Source organism: Haliotis cracherodii, unplaced genomic scaffold (assembly GCF_022045235.1).
Source record: "Haliotis cracherodii isolate W230 unplaced genomic scaffold, xgHalCrac1.p SCAF_20, whole genome shotgun sequence".
NCBI classification, from domain to species: domain Eukaryota; kingdom Metazoa; phylum Mollusca; class Gastropoda; order Lepetellida; family Haliotidae; genus Haliotis; species Haliotis cracherodii.
In genome coordinates this window covers 10,392,677-10,418,446 of record NW_027266276.1, presented here as the reverse complement: position 1 = coordinate 10,418,446, position 25,770 = coordinate 10,392,677, and the positions used below count along the sequence as shown (strand labels likewise).

Below are 25,770 nucleotides of genomic sequence, written 5' to 3'. Positions count from 1 at the left end.
TGACAGGGAAGTAGTATGTCTTACCTGAACATGCGTCCAGTGATGATGGCAGAGAAGTAGAATGTCTTACCTGAACATGCGTCCGGTGATGATGACAGGGAAGTAGTATGTCTTACCTGAACATGGGTCCGGTGATGGTGGCAGGGAAGTAGTATGTCTTACCTGAACATGCGTCCAGTGATGATGACAGGGAAGTAGTATGTCTTACCTGAACATGCGTCCAGTGATGGAGCTGGCCTGGAGGATGTTGTGGATGCAGTCTAGGCAGACTGTGTGGTGGCAGGGAAGAAGTCTCGGATCTTTGTACTCATCCATACAGATCGGGCACATCAGCAGCCGGTCCCGTAGACGCTCAACCTTGTCTAAGTCCATCTACAACACAGGATATATAGGTGATATAACATAGGATATATGAAAGATACACACCACAGGATATAAAGTTGATATACAACACAGGATATATAGGTGATATACAACAGGATATATAGGTGATATACACCACAGAACATATTGGTGATATACACCAGGATATACAGGTGATATACAACACAGGATATATAAGTGATACACACCACAGGATATATAGGTGATATACAACAGGGTATATAGGTGATATACAACAGATTACATAAATGATATACAAGATATATAGTTAATGTACAACAGGATATATAGGTGTTATACAACAGGATATATAGGTGTTATACAACAGCATATAAAGGTGATATACACCACAGGATATATAGGTGATATACAACAGGACATATAGATAATATACAACACTGGATATATAGGTGATATACAACAGGATATATAGGTGATATACAACAGGATATATAGATGATATACAACACAGGATATATAAATTATACACAACACAGGATATATAGGTGATATACAACAGGATATATAGGTGATATACAACACAGGATATATAAATTATACACACCACAGGATATATAGGTGATATACAACACAGGATATATACGTGATACACACCATAGGATATATATATATAGGTTTGTTTGTTGTTTAACGTCACTCTCGGCAATATTCCAACTATATGATGCCGGTTTGTAAATAATCGAGTCTGGACAAGACAATCCAGTGATTGACATCATGAGCATCGATCCACGCAATTGGGATGCAATGATATGCATCAACCAAGTCAGCGAGTCTGACAACCCGATCCTGTTAGTCGCCTCTTACGGCAAACATGGGTTGCTGAAGACCTATTCTACCCCGCATCTTCACGGGTCGGATATATAGATGATATACAACAGGATATATAGGTGATATACAACACGGGATATATAGGTGATACAGGTTGATGTACAACCCGACGGATACATATGTGAGCTTGGGGTTTTCATTAACGACGTCCACAGTAACGAGGTTTCACTGTATCCAAGGGAAAGAAGACCTATACATAATTGTTCTATACCATAGTGATAAACGAATCACCAGTCAGTACTCACACACACACACACACACACACACACACACGTTGATGTTTTGTCCTTCCAAATCTCAGTAGTGTAGATTTTACGGGTGCTTCTTGCTCATGACGAATTACGTTACCAAAACGTTTTCTTTCTCTTTCCAAACGACAAATCATCAGACTCAGGAAAAGAGTGTCGTCTTACGTAATCTCAATCTTGGATGCAGGCACCTGACCCGACAATTTGAATAAATCGCAAGTTTTTACTTCACTGCCTGTAAGCGTTGTATCCTGACTGGTTGAATTCAATACCGTCCGTGATCATTTGTGTGTCTTCGAGAAAACTCTTTAATTTACGGCATTCGCATTCCATTCGTGAACAACTCGTGCCATTCCGGGACAAGCCTTCTCGAACGTTACGGAAAGATGCGAGTGCTGACGAATAGAATGGCAGCGTTCGTGGCCCACTCGTGTCTTCACGGGGCAAGCGTCAAGCAGAAGGGAAGGTTTTAGGTTTCAAGTCAATAAACTACAAAGCTTATCGTCATGCAATCGCAAAAGCGCCACAAACTTTGGGAATCCCTGTGGAGTAGGAGATGCTCGATAACCAATCTTCGAGGATGTCAACATTTTTTTTACCAATAGGTTTGTTTGAGCGAGTTTCTTATATGTTATTGGATAAAATTACTTTATCCTATATTGGAATTTTGAAATGCCCCCTTACCGAAACGCAAGACCAGAGACCAAATCAGCGTATGATTTCTGGCAGAACAGGCCACCATAGTTACCAATTCTTTGTGATAATCAATGTCTTTAAAAACAGATCTTTCACTCTCATACTATACGTCTTGATTATCATTAATGGAGTGTTATCGGGAGCAGGTCAAAACGGCCTCATGTCAGAACGGCCTCAAAAAGTAAAATAAAAACACTAAAAGGTCAAGGCCGTAGTTAACTTTTTTTGACGGGAGTGGGCAAATAAAAAGATTATGCATTTCTTATTTCAAGTTAACTTTCACAAGGAAAAATGTTTTCTATAAAAAATCCATGGGGGCAACTGACTTTTTTGTTGTGGCCGGTTTGACTATGGGTTTGTGACCATTTTGACTTTTTTTGTGTGGCCCTTTTGACTTTTGAGTTTCGAGGCCGCTTTGAATGCAACCCGTGTAATCGAGGCCATAAACCAATCCGATGAAAATGATGTCACGATCCGATTAAGATGCAAATGAGGTCGCCTAGCTGGAACTACTTTCAAACTTCATACATCGATGTTATGCGACCCGTGAAGATCAGGGATAGAAAAGGTCTTCAGCAACCCATGTTTGCCGTAAAAGGCGACTGACGGGATCGGGTGGTCAGGCTCACCGATGCATGTCATCGAATCCCAATTGCGCGGATCGATGCTCATGATGTTAATCACTGGATTGTTTGGTCAAGACTCGATTATTTACAGACCGCCATCCTATAGCTGGAATATTGCTGAGTGCAGCGTTAAACAACAAACAAACAAATCGATGTTGTGCTGATTTGATTTTAATGAGTTTGATGTTGTAAGGCTACAACGTTTGACTTCCTCGCGCTTAGACAGTTATCTGCTGTTGGTGTAACAGTGGTTTACCTGAAACCTGAACCAAACTTGTTTAATTACTGGCCGCTGTCAAAAAGTTGTAATATTACCCACTGGGACCAAAAACACAGTAAAAAAAGTAAATTCTTATAAATCAGTGTAAATGTTCATTGTCGGATAGATCTACAGGGGATACGATGAAATGCATCAACTAAGTCAGGACCCGTGAAGATTCCGGGGTTGAATAGGTCTTTAGCAACCCATACTTGCCGTAAAAGGCGACTATGCTTGTCGTAAAAGGCGACTAACGGGATCGGGTGGTCAGGCTCGCTGACTTGGTTGATACATGCCATCGATCCCAATTGCGTGGGTCGATGCTCATGATGTCAATCACTGGATTGTCTGGTCCAGACTCGATTATTTTACAGACCGCCGTCATATAGCTGGAAAATTGCTGAGTGCGGCGTTAAACAACAAACCAAACCACCAAGTCAGCGTGCCCGACCATCCGATCACGTTAGTAGCCTTTTACAGAAAGCATGGGTTGCTGAAGACCTATTCTAACCCGAATCTTCACTGGTCACGTTGCAACCAGTATGTTTATCTGTAGTCTACCACGACATCGGTAGACTAAAATCTAGTCTCTGAAATGAACATATCGTACATTAAAAAACAGTTGTTCAGTTATCTTAATAAAAATATAATAAAAAGGAGCCTAGTGACTCTCTTCATTTTACTGCAGTGATCTAGACTTGCCAAACATTATAGACTTGCATGGGCTGTATTTGATATATATTTGTATCAGGGTCTGTAAGACAGACTACGACATCGGGTGAGTTCAGTGTTTTGAGCGAGTTGTCGACTGATTCTTGTTTACACGTATGAACAAAGTATGTCGCTGTAGATCTATTGTTGTTTTACATCATCATATTTTACTCGTATATATTTCAGGTATTGAAAGCGTAGCAAAGCCACTTCATAGACCAACATAACGTGGGTACCCCTGCAGAAAACGAAGCAAGCCTTGTAAGAGTTAGTTCTATATCGGACATCATTATAATGTCGTCGAAGCGCTCTTTGTGTGACACAAAGGATACGTCTCAGACTGATATCGTAAGCGCCAATTTTCTAGTTAACTGAGGTCCCAAAAACTTAAAATACACTTTCTCAGTGTTCTATATTTCGTGTTTCGTGCCAACATGTATCAGCCAATCAGAAACGAGTACTCTCCAAATTCAGGGTAGGATTCTGCCATGATCGTTAGAATCCTGCATTCTGATTGGTCCGCAAGTGGTATCGCACCTACGTTAGACAATGATTTTGCTGATGGCCACATACCACCGCGAAAGAAAATATGTGTTCAGAACCACTTCTTCCGCAAGCCCGTCCCTTTGGCAATTTCAAATACTCATAGCTTACTTCTCTCAATATAACCTGTTGCTGTGCCTACGTTATTTACAGTAAGTGTGGTAATATTAATGGTTTAAACATATTTATTTACAAGACGTGAACGGGACTTTGTGACAAGTTTTTCCAACTTGGAATGACATATCCCTGGTATTTACAAATTTCACAATTTAAAAATACAATATACATTTATACAACACTGTAGAAGAGGCACAAATTGAGGGAGAGTGAAAATAGTTTGAAGAAGAGATTTTTTTGGATGAACAGTTCTTTACACAATATTTTTAGTAGTACAAAGATGATGTTTTAGTGCCTGAAATAAATACAGCAATATATTTCAGGCGGAAAAACGTGACGAACAGGTAGAACAAATCGTAACAAAGGTGGCTTCATTTTTTTCTAGAATTCATTTTGAATAAATCAAATAGGTTATCTGCCAACGTGATTTTATCGTGTCTCGGTGAAGTGATTCAAGTTGTGGGGAAATTTATGGTTGGATACATAAAGCAAATATATATCCAGATGAATTCGCCCTCTCAACCTACTGGAAATATTAGTCGCAACCGATTCCACATCAATAATCATTTCTGCTTGATCAATATTCAAAGACTTCGCGTTTGTTTTGACATTGTGTGGTGGTACGGCAGAGACAAACAAATTGTGTTTTCAATGTAGAAGTTCTGAACTTAGATATTTAAAGTCGCGTTCGTTTTCTTATGAAATTTACCGATAACGAACCTACGTTTAAAACCTCAACACTGAAAACAGTAGCATATGACGTCACCCATGGTATAACAAGATGTCATTGATGGTGACGTCATAGTATTCTAGTATTCATGTCTATCGCGTAACTGTGATAGGACACGAAGATATTGAGTATTTGAAGCCCGGATATTTCATTTAAACCGCCGGCATTAGCAAAATTGAAAAAATATTTATGTCGTAATTCAGAACTTACCCAGATTAGAAACACAACTCAAATCCCATTCGCTATATTGAGCGACCTCTTACACGAAAACTTCCCCATTTACTGAAAATGAGAGATTCGTTCACCTTACAAACGTAGGTCGCGTCACTCCATTTTGCGTGAATATTATCCATGTACATAGTCCCCATCGCAACTGAAGAATCCTGAATATGCCCGTCAGTACTAACCGACCGGGGCCTACTGAACATATACATCTGTGTAGACAATGATATACCCTGAATGTAAGGTATGCGATCAGCAAGACAACGGAATGCGACCTCACGTTCTCCTAAACCTAGATAATATCGCTGGTTCCATTCATATTTTCCGCTCCGCGCTGACATTGGCCTATAACTCAAGGCCACTCGACTGGAATTACATTATGAATGCGTGTTCAACTAGCCGGAGATGGGTTTTCTACTTATTAGTTTTGATATGATCTCAAAAGGATTCTGATAATGTTCTGCTAAGTCGACAAATATCGTAAGGCAATCGTAACAGGAAGTTCTATACGACGAGGCGACAAACTGCCCCCTTAGAGGAGTGGGTGGGGGTGGTGAGCGGGGGGTGGATGGGGGTCTCCAGTGACAAGACACTGGAGTAGGTTTATTGAAATATTTAATAGATCTAGACACTCTATGTTTACTTGAGAACTACAAGTGTAATACCGAGGGAAGGGAATGTGAGTTACTTGAGAACTACAAGCGTAGTATCAAGGGAATGGATCACTGCGCACACGAAAACATTGTTTTTCTCCGTATATGGTCATTGGACGAAAAAACGACGTTATTTGGACGCTTTCAAACCATCGTTTTCCCGTCCAAATAACGTCGTTATTTGACATCGGAATTAACTGGGAGAGAACGATATCATCAAGCTCCTCCCTTTCTTGATTGACATTGTCAATCAAGCAACAGTGTCTACCGGTATTCCTACTTCTCAGATTTCATTGGTCAGTTCTCGCGTGTTAGATTACAGGCCCGAGTTTGACGCTGTACTCGAAGCGCTTAGCGGAAGTACTGAAATCAATCGTTCTGCGCATGCGGATTGCTTAATGCCTTGTCCAAATATTTCGTTCTGTTAATGCAGTCTAACCCATTTTATTCGCGTGTATGGATATAGTATCCATTTACTTATACACACTTATTATGGACATATACAGAATTTCACTGTACCTTATTATTAAAAAAAATACCCGTGAAGATCCGGGTTAGAATAGGCCCTCAACCACCAATGCTTGTAGGAAGGTGACTAACGTATTCAGGTGATCAGACTTGCTGACTTGGTTGATGCATGTCATCGTATCCCAATTGCGTAGATCGGTGCTCTTGATGTCAATAACTGGACTGTCTGGCCCAGACTGAATTATTTACAAACCGCCGTCATATAGCAGGTATATTGTTGAGTGAGGCGTTTAACAACAAACAATCAAACAAAAACTATTATTAAACACCTTCCAACAATGAGAAATTAAACTTTTATTTTCTATATATTTAGTTTTATTTATAAAATAATTTGATTCATAATTTAATAATTGTGTTGCTCTCTAGTCTGTCATTCAATGCACATGTTCAAACAGTAAAGTCTGCCATCTACTTGATACTCCAACAGTTAAATTGTTGATGCAATGTCTTGTGACCTCCAAACTGGATTACTGCAATGCATTGTATGCTAATCTTCACATGAAATCAATATCAAAGCTACAACGCATTCAGAACTCTGCAGCTAGATGCATCTCTAAAGTTCCAAGAACCAATCACATCAATCCTGTCCTCAAAGCACTATATTGGCTTCCAGTCTCCTTTCGTATAAACTATAAGATGTGTATCATCACTCACGACTGCTTCAACAATAGCGACTATCCAGACTATCTCAAAGATCTTATATCCCTGTACTCTCCACAGCGTGCTCTCCGATCCTCTGGTGGAACTCTACTGTATCAGCCTCTGTCTACTTCTGCTATGTCTGACCGTGCCTTCTCCTTTTGCAGTCCACAGTTATGGAACTCTTTGCCTTTGAATCTGAGAAACTCTGCTTCTAAGGAAACGTTTAAGTCTCTCCTCAAAACCCACTTCTTCACTTCAGCTTTTCAATAGATCTCCTGATTGTTGGCATATGTACATAGACATTACATTTTAACTTTGTCACAGCGCCAGTGAGCAACTGTCGATGGATATTAGGCGCTTTACAAATCAATTATTATTAATATTATTAAACCCCTTAACTTTTAATATTTGATTTTTTACAAATGGTTACATTAATGAGTTGCCTCGATCTTTTGTTACCTACTCATACAAACAGATTAAAATAATTTGTTTGTACTATCATATTTCAATTTATTCAATTCATAATACGAAATTAATAATTCATTTATCACAGTATAGATCATATTCGTTTATATCACTATCTGATGTTAAGGTCTTATTGCAGAAATTATAATGAATTCAAAATGTAGAAAGATACACAATTTGCCATTATTTGAAATGCAATATTTCTCAACTTTTAAACTATACAAAGTATAATATATTGATTAGAATGCCTGTAACGGACAGTGTTTAAGAAAGAAATATTAGTCGATTAGTCCCATTTTTCAGATATGCCCTTCAGTTGTATTATTGTATATCTCCAGACAGACGTTTACATTGTAGTTGTCATTATTTGCGGATAATTAAAAAAGCAACATAGGAAATATACTGACACGCAAAAGAAACGCAAGTCGAGTATGCAGTATACATGTTATTTATTTTCAACAGTAAAGACAAGAAATACTAATAGGGCAAGATTGACAAAAAAATTACTGAAGACAGTTTACTGGTTTAAAAGGCAGATGACATAATTGTTATTTTTCAAATGTTAAGGGCTTACACAGTTTCGGGTCAATACCCAAAATGTCAGTCAATACCTGCTTTGACAACCATTAGCATTGATCACTGCCACACATCTCCTGTACATTGAGTGGATCAGACGATTTGTGAAGGCCCTAGGGATCCTCCTGCACACATCCAGAGCAGCTGTGCGTAGTTCATCGGCAGTTGTAGGGACCGGGCGTACATTGTGCAGACGCCTTTGAACCTCATCCCACAAGCGTTTGATGGGGTTCAGATCAGGGCTGAGGGCTGGCCACGGTAGAACAGGGATGTTTTGTTGTTGCAGAAAGGCCATGGTAGCTCTGGCAACATGGGGACGAGCGTTGTCCTGCTGGAAAATGTGTTGTTGATGTTGTGCAAAAAATGGAAATTGGGGTCTGATCACTTGGATGATATACCACTGAGCAGTGACGCCGTGTCCCCGACCTTGACCAACATTCAGAAAGCACATGGGTCCAAGTCTCGCATTAAGTCCAATCCCTGCCCATATCATGACGCTAGGTCCACCCCATGGATCCCTTTCCACAAGGTTTCTGTCAGCGAAACGATCACCTCGACGACGCCAAATTCTGACTCTTCCGGCTGCATGGGAGACACAAAAGCGACTTTCATCAGAGAAGATGACACGCCTCCACTCACGATGACGCCGATTGCCATGACCCTGTGCCCACTGAAGTCGTGCTTGTCGATGCCGTGGTTGGAGAACAGGACGACGTGCTGGTCGGCGACATCTGAGGTTGTTGGAACGGAGACGTCGGATCACAGTGTCCCGGCTAATGTGTCGACTATGTGTTCCTATGGTCTGTCGAGCACTTTCACTTGCAGTTAGGAACGGATGTCGCTGGTGTTGACGGGGAATCTGCCGATCTTGTCGAGGTGTGGTGACCCTAGGACGACCGCTCCAAGGAAGGTCATCTGTGGTCTGTGTAGCATTGTATCGATGCAGGAGACGGTAAATTTAGGTTATGTTAATGTTGAAATGACAGGCAACATCTTGGACAGACTCTCCAGCTTCCAAATGTCCGATAGCCTGTTTTCTCTGAATTTGAGTTAGGCGTGGCATTGTTGACCAAGGAGTGGTAGGTCCAAGAATCGGCCACAGTTTTATACCCACTACAGTTAATGACAGCTCGTGCATTTTCGATTTCGCGAGAAATAGGTGTATGATACCCACATATTCATTGAAATGGTGCGTTTTGGCGATTCGTCTTTTATGTTGCGTTTTTACTCGGGGCTTCCAAAATGCAACCAAAAATATTGATAACACTATCAGGCTTCACTACATGCTAAAACTCATATCAATTTATGGTTCCGTGTTTGTTACCTATTTGCTAAAAACCACTTGCGTTTCTTTTGCCTGTGAGTATATATATTCTACCATGACGAAAAAATACAGAGTATACAATAACACGCAATTGTTCAAAAAGAGATCACAATAACATATCTGATATAAACAGAGGTGGTGAAGCTTGAATTTCTACATTGTGCCCTTGTTCGTGAGCCCTTGTTCTATTCAGCATACAGCCCAAACCCGAAACTCCACAAATTATCCGATTACACTGACCCAGGCTAGCCCCAGCTGGATTCTCCCAAACGTCAGTTCTCCATGCGATACTGACACCTTTGTATGTCACCCAGAGCACAGAGAATAAATTTAAAAGGAATCCAGCTCAAGTCTGGAACGATTTGGCAAGCCCAGATTGCCTCAATTCTATCCATGGAAGTAAGCATTAATAAAACAAAATTGTTCTTGGCTCCTTTAGATTTTATTTTGTAGATACATTTTTTTAAATACCAAAATTTTACTGACCCCTTGAAGCTATTTATACCTCGAATAAGAATTTCGAATTATCGTCCATTGTTCGATGTCAATACATCGATGACAAGTGAGGATATCATATAGTAATCGTTGATGCCGCGCTACACTATAATAAACATTATAATCAAGTGGACTAGTATGTACATTACTACAGTGAACATGTACCTGATCATGCCCTTCGTAATATCAAATACTAATATGTTATTGTGTGATGAATTTAACTGGATCATTGGTGACATGTGATATTAATATTCCATCAATTTCTTGGCTGGTTGGTCTATCCATGTCTACAAAATAAAAATAAAAAAATGAAAAAGAGGACAGATCAATTCTTAATTTCAGGCTAGAGCTGAGGAAATCTCTTGGGTCTACGTCACAGCTCATACCACACAATAACACCAGTTTGCCCCAAACCGGAGCTCCTGGATTTTGGTTATATCATCTAACATGGCCACTTCTGCTCTTAAGTAAACAAGAACCTAATCAGTGAGGGGTCCTTTATCATCCCTATTTGACTGCTTATAAAAATCAAATACCTCTCCTCACAGCTGGTTAATATATATTTTTGCTGCTGAACATTCGAAACAGAGTGACTGAGTTGGTACTACACATGTATACGGTTCCACTTTAAATGACTGCAGCGCTCCATTATGAAAACAAATTGTTTTAACGCCGCTCTCAGCAGTATTCCAGTAATACACGACAGCGGTCTGTTGTATATGAAATAAATGCAAATTGAATCTTGAATCTTGAAAGTTGTAGCTTTCCCGCAAATCAGTATCACATGCAGTATACAGTATATCAACTGCAATATACTGTATACAACATGCAGTATACAGTGTGTCGCGAGCTCCGCGCTGGGCTGGAGCACACATTTCCTGCCCCTCTCCCTTCGACAAACAAGGGATTGCCTAAAAGTCGGGCCGGGCCAAGACGGACCAAAGTTGTATAGGCTAATTACTCCATCATCGGCGACCATACCTACGTATTATTGATGCAACATACACATATGACATTAATGAACAATCATCAACCAAGAACGTGCACCATAATTAAGTGATTCGGAGTAAATCGCTTGAAAACCAGAAAGTGGAACTGTGTGTAAGTGTCGCTGATCTAGGTAACATGTAAAAGGGCAATCGTTAAACGGAATAGGATTTGAAACATATCAAATACTTCTGGCTATCGTGATATAAATTTCCATCTGTCGGCATAGCGTTTTCATTTATAGGACAGTACTATTTCTAAGGAAATACCACTTTATAATGTCACTGTTCATCGCATTTAAAGCTGACACGTTGGTTAAAGCAGACCTCTTCTCCCAATACTCTCAACGGTCTCACAAGTGTTCGGTCCGACTTGGCCCGGGCTGTCAAAATAACTTTAAACACACGGATGTATCATCAAATGTGATTACATCTATAGACTAGTATTATATCTACCTATATACCATTTTATAATGTCACGGTACATCACATTGAAAGAAAACAGATCCGTTAAAGTCGTACACTTTTAGTTTATTTTCTTAAGAAAATATCTGTCAGAGTGTTTGTTCCGACTTGGACCGGGCTGTCAAAATCAACCTATATACCTACCTACCTATATATACCTCTTTATTGTGTCTCAGATCGCGGTATTTAAAGGAAACAAGGTGCTCAAAGTGAAGCCCTTTTCCCTCTCCATTCTCAACATAGACTCTATCAGAACATCTTCCCGAGGCAATTGAGTTAACTGACTATAAAAGTCCAGTTTCCAACCTTGCCGAACTAGGCTGGTATTATGGAGTTACATTTTGGCTGGACTAACGAGTCTATGCATAGTCCAATCAAAATCGCGCACTGAAATCGAAATCCGGTTCGTAAAGTGTCATGCAGATTTCTGTCTTGTTATAATATGCCTTCTCTGTATGTTGAATGTACTTTTGTGTTTTGCACTTATTGTGTATATATTTTGTAGTTTGTGATAAGTGTAATATTGCCACTGTTTCTTCATGGAATGTTACGCAATACATATCTCATCTTCAACATCTTTGTTGTATGATAGTTTGTGACAGTTGTGTACGGGGGCACGGTTGGCCAAAGTCGCCTTATGCGCTGCAATTTGCTATGCAGCGTTGTGTCCCTTGAGAACGCCAGAAACCTATGACAGTGAGTTCGAATCCCGGTTCGCCCCGATTATGTTGTCAGCACTAACAAGTGCTCATGGGTTTCACCAAAGTGGTGAACATTCAAGACCTGCGTCACTTCGGGCTTTCCTCCCACATCAAGCTGACACGCAGTGATATGTAACTGGAATTATACTATTCAAAGCGGCGTTAAACCCATATCATTCACTCATTACTCTTGTGTACGGTTCCATTTGGTTAACGTCATTTGTGTTGTGATTACTTCCGGTTTAAATTTGAAGTATGTTTAGAGGAATTATGTTTCAGGAATAAACAATACAATAAACCATGCAGAAATGTAAACCGCCGTATGAAAACGGTATGAATCATATATTAATACAGGGAACTACTTGAAACTGTGCTCAAATCTGCACAGCAAGCACCATACATGTTATTGTGAAAACAACTTATCACAAATTTCTGATATCAAACCCATTGTTTTACATGTATTGTTTATTGAACAAAGTCATACTTCATAGAAGTCTGGTATTTAATCGTGTTGAACAATAAGTTGCAATAGCAGTGTGAAGGGAGAAAGACTGAGTGCACGTTACATGCTTGACCTGAATTCCTCCTTGGAACCATTCTCGCTGGCTGCCTGAGTAACATACGATACATTGCAAAGGTAGTGCGCAATAGAGCTATTCGGGTTGGGGAGATAATCACTCACTCTCAGTGATACAACTTGAATAATATATGATGTACATCATTGCAAGGTCACGGTGATAAAGTTCTATACTACACATAGAGCTAAAGGAGATAATCGCTCAATGCGCAATAGGTTTTTCTTATAGACCAGTCAACTTTAGCGAAAGGAGATAAACACTCTTCGAAAAAAGAAATGCACAGGTAGATTTGTAGTAAATTTATTGTACCTAATAAAGTCGATATATTTAATTTAATATCATAGATACAAATATGAAATTTTGGAATCCGTAAGTCACATGTTGTCGTTGTGCAAAGGCATTGCAAACTGTTCATTGTCACGTCACATAAGGCCACAAGGGTGCGCTGAACTCAGAATCTCGTGTGACCGCCCTTGGCAGCAATCACGGCTCCGCATGTCACCAGCTGTCAATATACAAAACAGAATAATACATCAAGATGGCAGTTTTCATGTAAAGATTAAGTATTTCTAAGCAAATTAAAGATACATATATCTAGATATTGAACATATATTTAAGTTGCTTAGAAATACTTAATCGTTACATGGAAACTGTCATCTTGATGTATTATAATGTATTGTATATCGACAGCTTAAGATTAATTGTTACCAGATGGCTCCAGCTGGGGTAGCAGACGACACACTTTCCAACAATGGGGAACAGGGTAAAAATATGCGCAGGCTGGTTATCATCGAACTTTAGCTGGGCTAGCAGACGACTCACCGGTCTAAGGTGTATTGTAAAAACACAATTAATTCTCAACCTTATCTAATGTTAATTCAACAATTTATCATATACTTTTCAGTGGGATAATCTGTTAATAATCTCTCATAATTCTATTTAATGGTTCTGTACATTCTATCAATGTTTATTTGTACAAAGCTGTTTTATGCATGTACAGAAGTGAGACGCTAATAAGTTATTGTCTGTCTGTCTACAATGTATTTTACAATTAAACCGATTACACACAGATTCTTCACTTTGAGCTCTGTGTTTTCTTTAAATACCGAGATCTGAGACACTACAAAGTGATATATAGGTAGATATTATACTAGTTGATAGATGTGAAACCATTTGATGTTACATCTGTGTGTTTAAAGTTCATTTTGACAGCCCGGGCCAAGTCGGACTCAACACAAGCCAAACACTTTTGATGGAGACTATGTTGAGAATGGAGAGGGAAAAGGGCTTCACTTTGAGCACCTTGTTTTCTTTAAATACCACAACCTGAGACATTAGAAAGTGGTATATAGGTAGACATAATACTAATCTACAGATGTACACACATTTGATGATACATATGTGTGTTTAAAGTTGATTTTGACAGCCCGGGCCAAGTCGGACCCAACACACTTTTAATAGAGACTGTTTTAAGACGGTAGAAGGAAAAGGGCTTCACTGTGAGCACCTTGTTTTCTTTAAATACCGCGATCTGAGACACTATAAGTGGTATATGGGTAGATATTATACCAGTCTATAGATGTAAACATATTTGATGATACATCTGTGTGTTTAAAATTTATTTTGACAGCCCGGGCCAAGTCGGACCCAGCACAAGCCAAATACTTCAATGGACTATGTTGAAGATGTTGAGAATGTGGAAAGAGAAGGGCTTCATTTTGAGCACCTTGTTTCCTTTAAATACCTGAGACACTATGAAGTGGTATATAATGTTGCGTTGTCGAATTGTCGTGCATTGGTTAATTTTGACACATTTTGCTTGTTTTTGTAAGGGTGTCAATGGGACAATACGACAAGCGATTCCATACTGATCCGTGCAAATGAAACTGAGTTATGAAATAGAAGTCTAACATGCCAATTAAAAGATAAAGTGTAAAAATGCGCTATAGCAGCTTCTGATTTCATAGCTCTTCAAGATGGATTATCAATAATGGGATGGGTGATGAGTTCAACTGCATGCCGAGTCTATACGCTGTGATTAACAATAATTCTCTGAGTCAATACATTTTGTCAAATGTTTGACATGTATTACCTGTAGGAACATATTGTTTATACTCGTCCATGTTTTGGACGGAGAATATAATTAACATGCTCGGTTATAGTGAGGACGGGCATCATTGTGTGTTTCTGTGCTTTGTTCAGGTGAAAAATTGACTTGTCCTGGTATGTGTTTGTGATGGGTGGCACCTGTGTGGCAGGATACGCTCACCTTTTTGCGAACACCCATTGGATGGCCTGAACAACTTCAGATTTTTATCCCACATCAGTCTGATAAACTGTGAAAAACTGAAATACTGTTCAAAGTGGTGTTTAATGCGATCACCATAGTGTGTGACTGCAACTGTCCACATTTTGTGTAGTGATGTTATGTAATATGTAAAATAAAGCATATTCAATTATCCAAATGATTTGATTAGAATATACTTGCGTCAGTGTATTTTATTAACGCCCCAAACCGTATTTGTTAAACACATATAACAACAGATCATATACACGCAAGGCGCCTTGACTTACTGTTAGCTTTAATAGGCCATTCCGGAATAAAATAGTTCCCCCAATTCCTAGTTTGTTTACAAGAAATGTATTCCAAAAAATATCCTCATTAGATGAGAAGGTCTGTTAAGAACTAACTCAGTAAGTCAATTACAATGACAGAGCGTTGTAATACATTTACATCAAGTACAAGACGTCAAAACGGTCGACACGATAAACGTGACGGGAGATATTTCCGAAATTGTTAATGAACCTGTGGCAATTTCAATTAAGCCTTTGTCATCACTGATCAATTGGCCGATCATTGTAAGGTGATTGTAAAGATTTGTCAAATAGATACTAAGGTAAATTCATAGATTGCTGTAGATTGTCACTACGATAGTTTGGATTTTTGGGGTTTTTTTTGCTCTAGGATGGGTTGTAGCAAGGGTATCCTTGAACGGGCAGCAACCAAACTCTCTGACTTATCCCGGAGTATGCTAAGACACTACGTTCAAAATCAAAGGGTCTAAATGATGACAACTAACGCTTCTGTATGAATTCGTACTAGGGAATTCCCAGGGTTTTCCCCAGGAATGTGGAACTACTCAGCGTTTACGCCATTTCAAGAATACAGTCACGTGAAATACGTCATGTGACCCACCTCTCGTCCTTTGGAAAAGCTGTATATCATGTAAACTTCACATTACAAAGTTAGTTACTGTTATAACCAAATAAAACACAACCCATTATTCGATAGAGGTAACTGTGCATAACAGAGGGATATGTTATCTCAATAAACTTGGTAACATGGTTTGGTTTGACTTCTTGGCGCGTGTCTCAATTCCATTAACGTGTCACATATCCTAAAATTGACTAATCAGCAAATCTCGCTGCACTGCGCGCGAAAGATACTAGAGCAACGCATGCCAGAAAGGAAGCCTTGGGCATCAAGGGCGTCGGGGGACCAGCGCCATCTGATTGGCCGTCCGTTAACTGTTGTACAAGGCGGAGCAAAAAGCATCGTTTTTCCGTCCTTTTTACGCTTGAAAAAATCGACGCTTTTCCGGAAACTTTCTAGACGCTAACCAATTACCGTATTCGACGTAATAAGCGCCCCGCTCTAATAAGCGCCTAGGCGATATTTGCTAATATATTGGCTAGTGAACAATCCCAATCAGCACCCCTTCCGATTGATCAATGTACACAAGACTTTTTTATTCGTGTATAATACACACTCGTGTGTTATATCACCCTAAATTATGGGCAATTAAATTCTTGAAAAATATATCCGTCGCATGTAAACATTTCAAGCTGTTAGCATAAACCACGAAATTTACCATCTTTCAACTCAAAATAATATTCTAATAAGCGCCCCCTATTTCTAATTTTGAGAGGGCCCTGGGCCCTTATTACGTTGAATATGGTAATCAATTTTAATGAATTTTTAGTCATTTTTCCGTCCAATGACCATATACAGAAAAAAACGACGTGTTTGCAGTGGATGGAGGTTGTGGTTTACTGTGATATGGAGGGAATGGATGCGCTGTACATTTTAAGGTGTATTTTTGAAGTAACGTGTATGCGTAAGTATACCCTGGAGTTATACCGACGTGTAATATCGAGGGAATGGTATGGAAATTGGTGCTTCAGTAGACGTCTAATATAACATGGGATGTGCGACTTGTGTGCACGTTAATATTGAGAGAGGTGTGATACATCTACCACACATATACTAGTACACCATGAAATCATTCTATCTATGACCAAGTCTGAAACTCCGGGATCAGTGCTGACATCGCCATATACTAACTATCAAGCACATGCCCGTGTGTGCTTTAGCGCTGGGTGTAGGAAACCAGATCTACCAGCCAGCTGGGGCTATCATTGTCAGCTAACACAAGGCCCAGACACAATCAATACTTTATCGATTGGTATGTGTGGAGGGATATGATGAACACCAAGTGTGACTCTTCAAAATACCCAATACTTCGAGTATACACAGATCTAGGAGACATCAGCAACTCTGGGCACATCTTAATATGACCAGCATAACGATAAATGCAGAGTCACCCGCCCTTGCGACATACCAACCCTTCCCTGATACTATTCCTTTGCCAAAATCTACACTGGAAAAAAAAGTAAATAAAATGAGATGCCACTGTGGATCACCAAAACATGTGGTCAAAATTTGAAAATGTCAAGAAAGACAGACAAGCAACGAGAGTTTAGTTCAGAGAATTAAAGAGTGACGCATTGTGGACATGGAAAAAGCTCCAGGATAATGCTACCTCAGAAAGATCCAATCATAAAACGTCAATTAATACAAACCCAAAAGTTATTTACACAAAATACATACATGCTACTGTAGCTCTGCACTGTCGTACCCAGCATGTTTTAAACCAAAGGGTGTAACTCGATTTTTTTCAATTCATGTCGCCACTCCGTTTCTTTGTAAATCTGTGTAACAGGATAGACCAGGATCGGACCAGGAGCAGTCAAACCACGTAGGAAGTGTCGCTTGAGACATTTTTACGACATCGTAAAGCATTCGTGACCTGACTTCCTAATCCGGGACAAGCCGAATGGTTACGGAAGGATGCGAGGGGTGAAGAATCGGACTGCTGGGGTGGCGTTATAGCGAGGTCTGGCTGTACAACTGCATGTCGTGAAGAACGATAGATTGGACACAGACATTATTTTGCAGCAAAATAGTTTGTCGTATTTTGGCACATAATATTCATCGATAGGGGGATGAGTCTTCTTGCAGGTTACGGAAAAGGGCGAGTGGTGACGAAATGAGCCAGGTCAAAAGGTCGCCCTTCCATCATCATTCGTCCCCACTCTCGTGTTTCTGTAACCATAACCTAAGGCTTGTCCTGAGTAAGTCACGAATGTTCGATCATAAGAAATATAGACTTGGTGACTTCTACAAAGTTCTACCGAAGATGTTTGACGAGTTCTGTGCCTTGACAACTTTGGCCAAAAGATCACCATTCCATCATACGAAATAGAGACTGGGTAGCCAGTCTACAAAGCTACTTCAAAGAGGTCGACGGGTTCTGTCTTACCAGCCAGGTCCATGAAGAAATGGGACCCATGTGCCCTTTCTATGTAATAACATTTGCGAACCCAAAATAGAGTAACATATTTCGCAGATATCGCCCATCGTGATCAACTCAGGGATCGCGGGGTAGTGCTTTCGTGACCAACTCGTGTTATTCCGGGACAAGCAGAATAGCGACTTGTGCCCCTCTCTTGGCCATTTTTGCGACCAGGTTCCGTCTTAGCGCAAACGGGCATACCTAAAACAATTGTCAACTTGTTGCGTTATGGTTCACATATATTTCCCCATATATTATATATATTTCACATGTAATTTAAAGCACATCTGGACATGCGGAATTATACAGTATGATTGAGCAGATTTAACTGTGTCTTGGGTATATTTTTAGATGCAAGACATATGTAAAATCATAAATTATTTCTGAGGGATTCTTTGACGAAGAATTTGAAATCTTACACACATTCTGATTGGTTTGTCGTATTTTCACACATAACATTCATCGATAGGGGGACGAGTCTTCTTGCAGGTTACGGAAAGGGACGAGTGGTGACAATGGGGGTAGTGCAGACAGACCAAGGGTTATCATTGGTCAATCTGGGATCTTTTAGCAGACCTGGGTGCCGTCGTACAAAACAACCTTAGCGCTACGATCGTCCATGTTAAGGAATGAGAGTATGCGATCACCTTAGCGCTAATATCGCACTGTACAACGGCACCCTGGCACGAAAGCCAAAAGAAGGTCGTACGGCGTCTACCTTCTAGCCTGAACCCTGGAACAGACTGAACATTCTTTTCCATAGCCAGTCATAACTAGCCCAGTTACTGGACTTGGGTTTTCTCAGATCCCGAATAAAATATTTCAACAGTCAAATAACCCCCATAAATACATACATTCCACGTAGGTTACAATACAGGAATATCAAAGCCCACAGGATCTTTTATTTTCGCGACAAGCAAAGGGGCGTAACTCTTCACATAACTTCGTAGTGCTTAAGACCACTGGGTCTGCCATGACAGTATAAAGATACTTCTCTTAAAACATAAAATGTTGATTTCTAAAAATGTTTTAGAAGCACTGCTCCAGACGAACAATATCAATCTAATTAAAATCGGACTTCTTATCTCCAAAACGCAGAGAGGGGTCGTGTCGGGGTAGAAGATCGAATTTATATTAGGTAGAATGAATACCGGTATATGCTTGCCTACACAGGATATAGATCTAGAGTATATTTTCATCATTGCATAATATTCCTTTACATGAGACTGAGGAGGAAAAAAAGTACTCACTTTCACATTCGTGATGTCTAAATGTTTCATATATATGGTGGATATGGATTCTGAAATGAATCATAATAGGCCTTGTGAAGACCTACGTCAATCCCTTCCTTATAACGAGGTGGGAGATGTTCAGATGAAAGGAATCCGCTCCTTACGTTTCGACAACAACCGGATTCTAACATGCGTCTCACTTTTAGTTCAGTAACTGTATATTGCTTGATTCATTACAAGATCCAACACAAGTTGAATCAATCATGACTTGACAACAGTAACGTACATTACAATTATAATTTAGAAGAGTGACGATGACGTCATGCAGTGATGGAGTATTTGAAACCCATGAGCTTGATACCAGAGACAAATGGTTCTATCAATTATAGGTTGTCGTTTTCTTAAGCTTGGCCCATCACGCATTCAAAATGTCTTAGCTGCACCAAATATATCGTCTTTCCCTTGCATTAATAACATCAGAGAGAGTCCACATCAGGCGAATATCTGCATCTTCCGGAGGCAAGGATTGGTAGGTTGTTTTACGCCACACTTGGCAATATTCCAGCTATTCCAATATTGACGTCGGTCTATAAATAATTGAGTCTGAACCAGAAAATCCAGTGATTGATACCATGAGCATCGATCCAAGCAATTGGGATCGATGACATGCTTCAACAAAGTCAGTGAGACAGACCACCCGATCCCGTTAGTCGTCTCTCACGACAAGCATAGTCGCCTTTTATGGAAAGAAAGGGTTGCTGAAGACCTATTCTGCGCCGGATCTTCACTGGTCTCGGAGGCAAGGGAGTTAATGGACTTTAAAAGTCTTGTAGAAACTGGACTTTTACAGTCAGTTAACTCCCTTGAATCGGGAAGGTGTATATCTTGACCACCAGTGTATTATGCAGACATTCATGAAGTTGGTCACGTTGAGTGGATATCAGTGGACAGCCCTCCAATACACCAGCTATACAGCCTAGTGGTTAAACATTCATTGCTTGAATATTGCTAAAGCAGGGAAACAAAACGGATGCCTTATTTCACAACAACAGGTATACTGACATATATTTGGTATCTTGCAGACATTGGGGTGTGGTTGTAGCATGGTTGATAGACTAACATCTAGTCTCTGAAATGAACATATCGTACAGAAAAAACAGTTGTTCAGTTATCTTAATAACAATATAATAAAAGGGTGCCCAGTGACTCTCTTCATTTTCATCATCTGTTTAAGAGTGATACTGCAGTAATCTAGACTTGCCAAACATTATAGACTTGCATGGGCTGTATTTGATATATATTTGTATCAGGGACTGCAAGACAGACTACATGGTTGTGTCCGTAGACATGATTGCTGACCCGGGCCGTAATTGAATATACAACGAGATGTCAGAATGTTTATTAGCGTAAGTGATCTTGACACAATCCCTCTCATTCAAACGAGAATGTGATGCTGTTAGATGACATTCCTGACCTTCAGTAAGTCTGGTTTTCCCGACAGAGCAATTAATGATGACACGAGGAAATACCTTAACTGATTCATATGTTGATACATATGCTGGCTATATATATATACTGCATAACATATCCAGTCATATCATTGTATATCTATTGTGTATAATATACCAGTTATATCTATAGGGTATAATATAATGGCTAAACATAATATACCAGCTATATCTTTCCCTCGCTACTTTTTCCCTAATCTTCTGGTCCTTTCCTTGGTGGTCTATGTAAAATAACACACAAATAATGGTGAGAGTAAGCCATCGATTTCATTTTAATTCCGATTTGATAATTGTTGTCAAAACAATTTTCCTATTGTAAAGGGAGGCAACTCTTAATTATTTTCAATCCGGACACAAATTCAATTGTCCAATCTCAATATAGAAAGTCTGTCTGTCTGTCTATAATATAATATAGACATAGTTGGTATATATTATGCCAGCCCTATCTATACCATGAGCAGATACAGAGGGGGGGTGCGGGGGTGCGGGGGTGCGCACCCCCCTTTTTATTTCGAAAAAAGTCTTTATTTCTGTATAAATTACCACCAAAGACAATAAATAGATCTTAACTGTGCACCCCCCCTTTTCAAAAAAGCTGTATCCGCCCATGTATACTATATACTGTATATCTGGAAATTACTGTGTCTCCAAATTAATATGACTGCTGACCCCTAGCCAAAAATGTGACTCAATTTCAATGCGACTCCCCCACCCCCTCCACCAGTGGAATCCCTTACCTTAATCCAATCAAACAGCAAATAGCTCGCTTATTAGCACTGAGTAGAGCACTTCCGTAAAAACTGGCATTAAAGAAGTTCAAAGGCAGTAAAATAATTGAACCAACAACAGTTCACTGATTGGTATGCGGAGAAGGTGTCAACAAGCTTGACACGAGTGGGTAGAAACTCTTGACCCCAGCAGTGACCACTCACCCGATGCCCATTATAGTATAAATGTTACAGGAAATATGTATAATCAGGGAATATGTGTATTCCCTGAAATTTTCAGGGAATATATTTAATGTCTGATTCACTAAGGAAATATACATAATCCCTAAATGTTTAAGGGATTATACATATTCGCTGATTATACATATATATATACAAAATAGATACATATTACACCAGCTGTATCTATATCATATATATATATACACACACACACACACACACACACACACACACACACATGGTGTAATATATACAATATAGATATACCATATTCGACATAATAAGCACCCAGGGCCCTCTCAAAATTAGAAATAGGGGGCTCTTATTAGAACATTATTTTGGTAAAAAACAACAGAGTTGAAAGATCGTAAATATCGTGGTTTGTGCTGACAGCCTGAAATGTTTATATACGACGGATATTTTTTTCCAGAATTTAATTGCCCATAATTAAGGGTGCATATAACAAACATATTATAGCACAAATAAATAGTCTTGAGTACATTTATCAATCGGAAGGGGTGCTAATTGGGATTGTTTACTAGCCAATATATTAGCAAATATCGCCATGGGCGTTTATTAGAGCGGAGCGCTTATTACATCGAATACAGTAGTCAGTATATATATGTAGATACAGCTGGTGTAATTATATAGTCGGTATATATATTACCCCAGCTGTATCTATAATATATATAGTATAGATATAATTGGTATATATTACACCAGCTGTATCTATAATATATATAGTATAGATATAATTAGTTAATATAGTATAGATATAATTAGTATATATTACACTGGCTGTATCTATAATATATATAGTATAGATATAATTGGTATATATTACACCGGCTGTATCTATAATATATACAGTATAGATATAATTGGTATATATTACACCGGCTGTATCTATAATATATATAGTATAGATATAATTGGTATATATTACACCGGCTGTATCTACACTGTAAAATATATAGCCAGGGCAAAGGATTGAGAGGGGTTCCATGTTTACAGTTGTGAGAGGGGTCCTATGTCTACAGTGTAGGTGTAAACATATAGGTCAGTGGCCTGACCCCTTCACAGTCAACAAACAGGATACAGATGCTGCTGAAAGTGATTGCATCCTGACCTCCCCACATCATCCTACTGTCAGCAGGCTACTCTGTTGTAGGTAGGACAGGACAGCCTTGTCCACGTGCTGTGGGGCTCTTGTTCCCATTTTTATGGTTATTATAAAAATATTTCTTCCCAGCTGATGATAATGGATGTGGGCATTTATTTAACCATACACTTGTGATAAATATCACACAAAATAATACTCCCATGTTTCACAGATCATATATGCAAAATATTGCTGATTGTGTTCACATATATATTTTCTGGTCCATTCCCAAAATATAACAATTCCACAAAAATGTTGATTAACTCTTGAAGTTTGTGTTTAAATATTCCATTGTCGAATATCAAAAATAATTTGAATAACATATTGTCCAACTACTAAATATTTTTTGAGTTTATAACACATATCCATAAATGATTTTCCCATTATATTTTGAACATGAGATGAGAACATATTAAAAAGCATATTCCCCATATTGTCATTATATATATAAAGACAGGGGGTAGCACATATACCTGCAGTTATCTGTATGATAGAACTTACAGAAAAATGTATTGTACATGTTTTCCAAGATATGTACCACATTGAGTTGTGGAGAATGGTACCATAGCTAGGTCTCAAGTGGAACAATTAGGTAATTTTCAAAATAAAATATTTAAACAAAGTCAAATGAAGTAAGAGGAATACCTGTTGGTGCAATGATATATGCTTTCGTATATATGCACGACATGCACAATGTCAGACATATGTACTGACGGTGCAATTAGATCATTACACACAATAGACTATTGATAACTATATAGCACCAGCTGATCCTGGACCATGTGATTCAATGTACTTTCTAAAGATGCGACTGTCATCACTACCGTGTCAGTTTCAACAAATGGTCTCTGGTTTCAACTGTAAAGCCAATAAAATCACTTCATAGCGACAGTACAGTACCCAGGGAGCGTCTCAAACAGAATCTAGTCCATTTACCTGTCAGCGTTACGCCAGGTGTCCCCGAACACCGAGTGGAACACATGTACATACAGTTAGATGTCATCTTGATATTGTCCACATAAACATTAACCAATCCAATCCCGTGTTACAAACACGTTTAAATAAGAACATATAGACGTAGAATAATTATGTCTTCAGTCAGTTGTTTTGTTTCTTTGATCCAAGAATAATTACAATATCTGCTGATGTTTAGTTCAATCACATCTACCACACTGTGTCACGCCGAGAGCCAGGTTCAATTTTGACGATGATATTCCATTTTATTTGTTAAAATATTTGGCGTTGTGAACTGGAAAGATGAGTCACTCTTTTTGACTGCAACGGTCTGTCCATCTTGATTCAGAGTTTGAAACATGATCTCAATCTGGGTTAAGATATTTGAAATGTTTTTGATCAATTTATTTATTTGTTTAGCGTGGCATCCATATTAAAAGATATTATAAGAATGTTACAATATGAAATATCGAATTAGTTCTACCTTAATGGCTGTGATCACAACTGTCTCATTGTTTGTGTCCGAAATACATTCTTCTTTCGAGCCGTCCTTCCATCGTTATTTGGCAGGTGCCCGTGTCATTACAACAAAGCTTCCGCATAGTTCTTTTCATGTCAGGGATTGTGATTGGTTGGAGATACAGATTTCATCCAATAGGGGAAGGTGAGAGATACATAGCTGAGAATAGTAGCTTATGAGCAACTAATGGTATGTTATATTTTGATGAGCAGTCATCTGCAGAAATGGAAACTATTGATTAAATTTAGTCTAGATTAATTTACACAACTGTAGCAGTTTCTTTCTAACTTTATGTATTAAAAGTAACGAAATAGAATTATATATTAGTGCGTGAACAAAAACTTTTAATGTGTATATATGAAATCATATCATATAAATAAACTGCAAGTGATTCGAAGGCATTTAATTATAAATAATCAAGCAATTGTTTTTTGCGTAAATATATTTCCATAAATCGAAAAGAATAAGCCACGCCCACTACTGTTTCCTTTATTGGAGGATAATAGAGTGGGCGTGGCTAATGTTGCATTACTGCGCTAATCGTTGTAGAGGGTTGTTGTTTCTTTTTTAAAATTATAAATGTTGCTTAAATAAGCAGTCTTTGAAGTAATCATTGTTCACTCATTCGTGAGAATTGACTTCAATATGTTTTTACGTTTATGGAGATATAAACGTGAATTCCTGATTGACACTGTTTGCACAGTGCATTTTTAGTTTATACCTCCATACATGCAAAACGATATTGTAGTCCTTTCTTAAATATCTCAGACGTCGCATCGTTGTTTTAATCACAATGAACTATACAAACAATATAAACTCCTGCTAGTAATAACTTGTCTTTTACCCGATATTCTTCTGTAATTTCACCGTTTGCATTGAGTAGGAACCGTCGTTGTTATTGGGTTTTTTTTATTGTCACGTTTCAGTATAACTTAACAATGTATGCACCAATAAGTTTCCATACTGAACCTTTCTGCCTTTCTGGGAGGTGAACACTGCTTAATAAAGGA

General features: G+C 38.9%; 1 protein-coding gene across 1 annotated transcript in view; it reads right to left on the bottom strand.

The window, feature by feature from the left end:
- The window catches only part of LOC139470310 (E3 ubiquitin-protein ligase TRIM63-like), a 37,719-nt gene extending 12,874 nt beyond the window's left edge, over positions 1–24,845 (bottom strand). Inside the window, exons 1-2 of the mRNA XM_071252672.1 lie at positions 24,725–24,845; positions 209–372 (exon numbers count right to left, since the gene is read on the bottom strand). Of these exons, the coding sequence (XP_071108773.1) occupies positions 209–372 (164 nt within the window). The 5' untranslated portion in view covers positions 24,725–24,845. The remainder of the gene's footprint in view (positions 1–208; positions 373–24,724) is intronic.
- Positions 24,846–25,770: the final 925 nt, after the last annotated feature.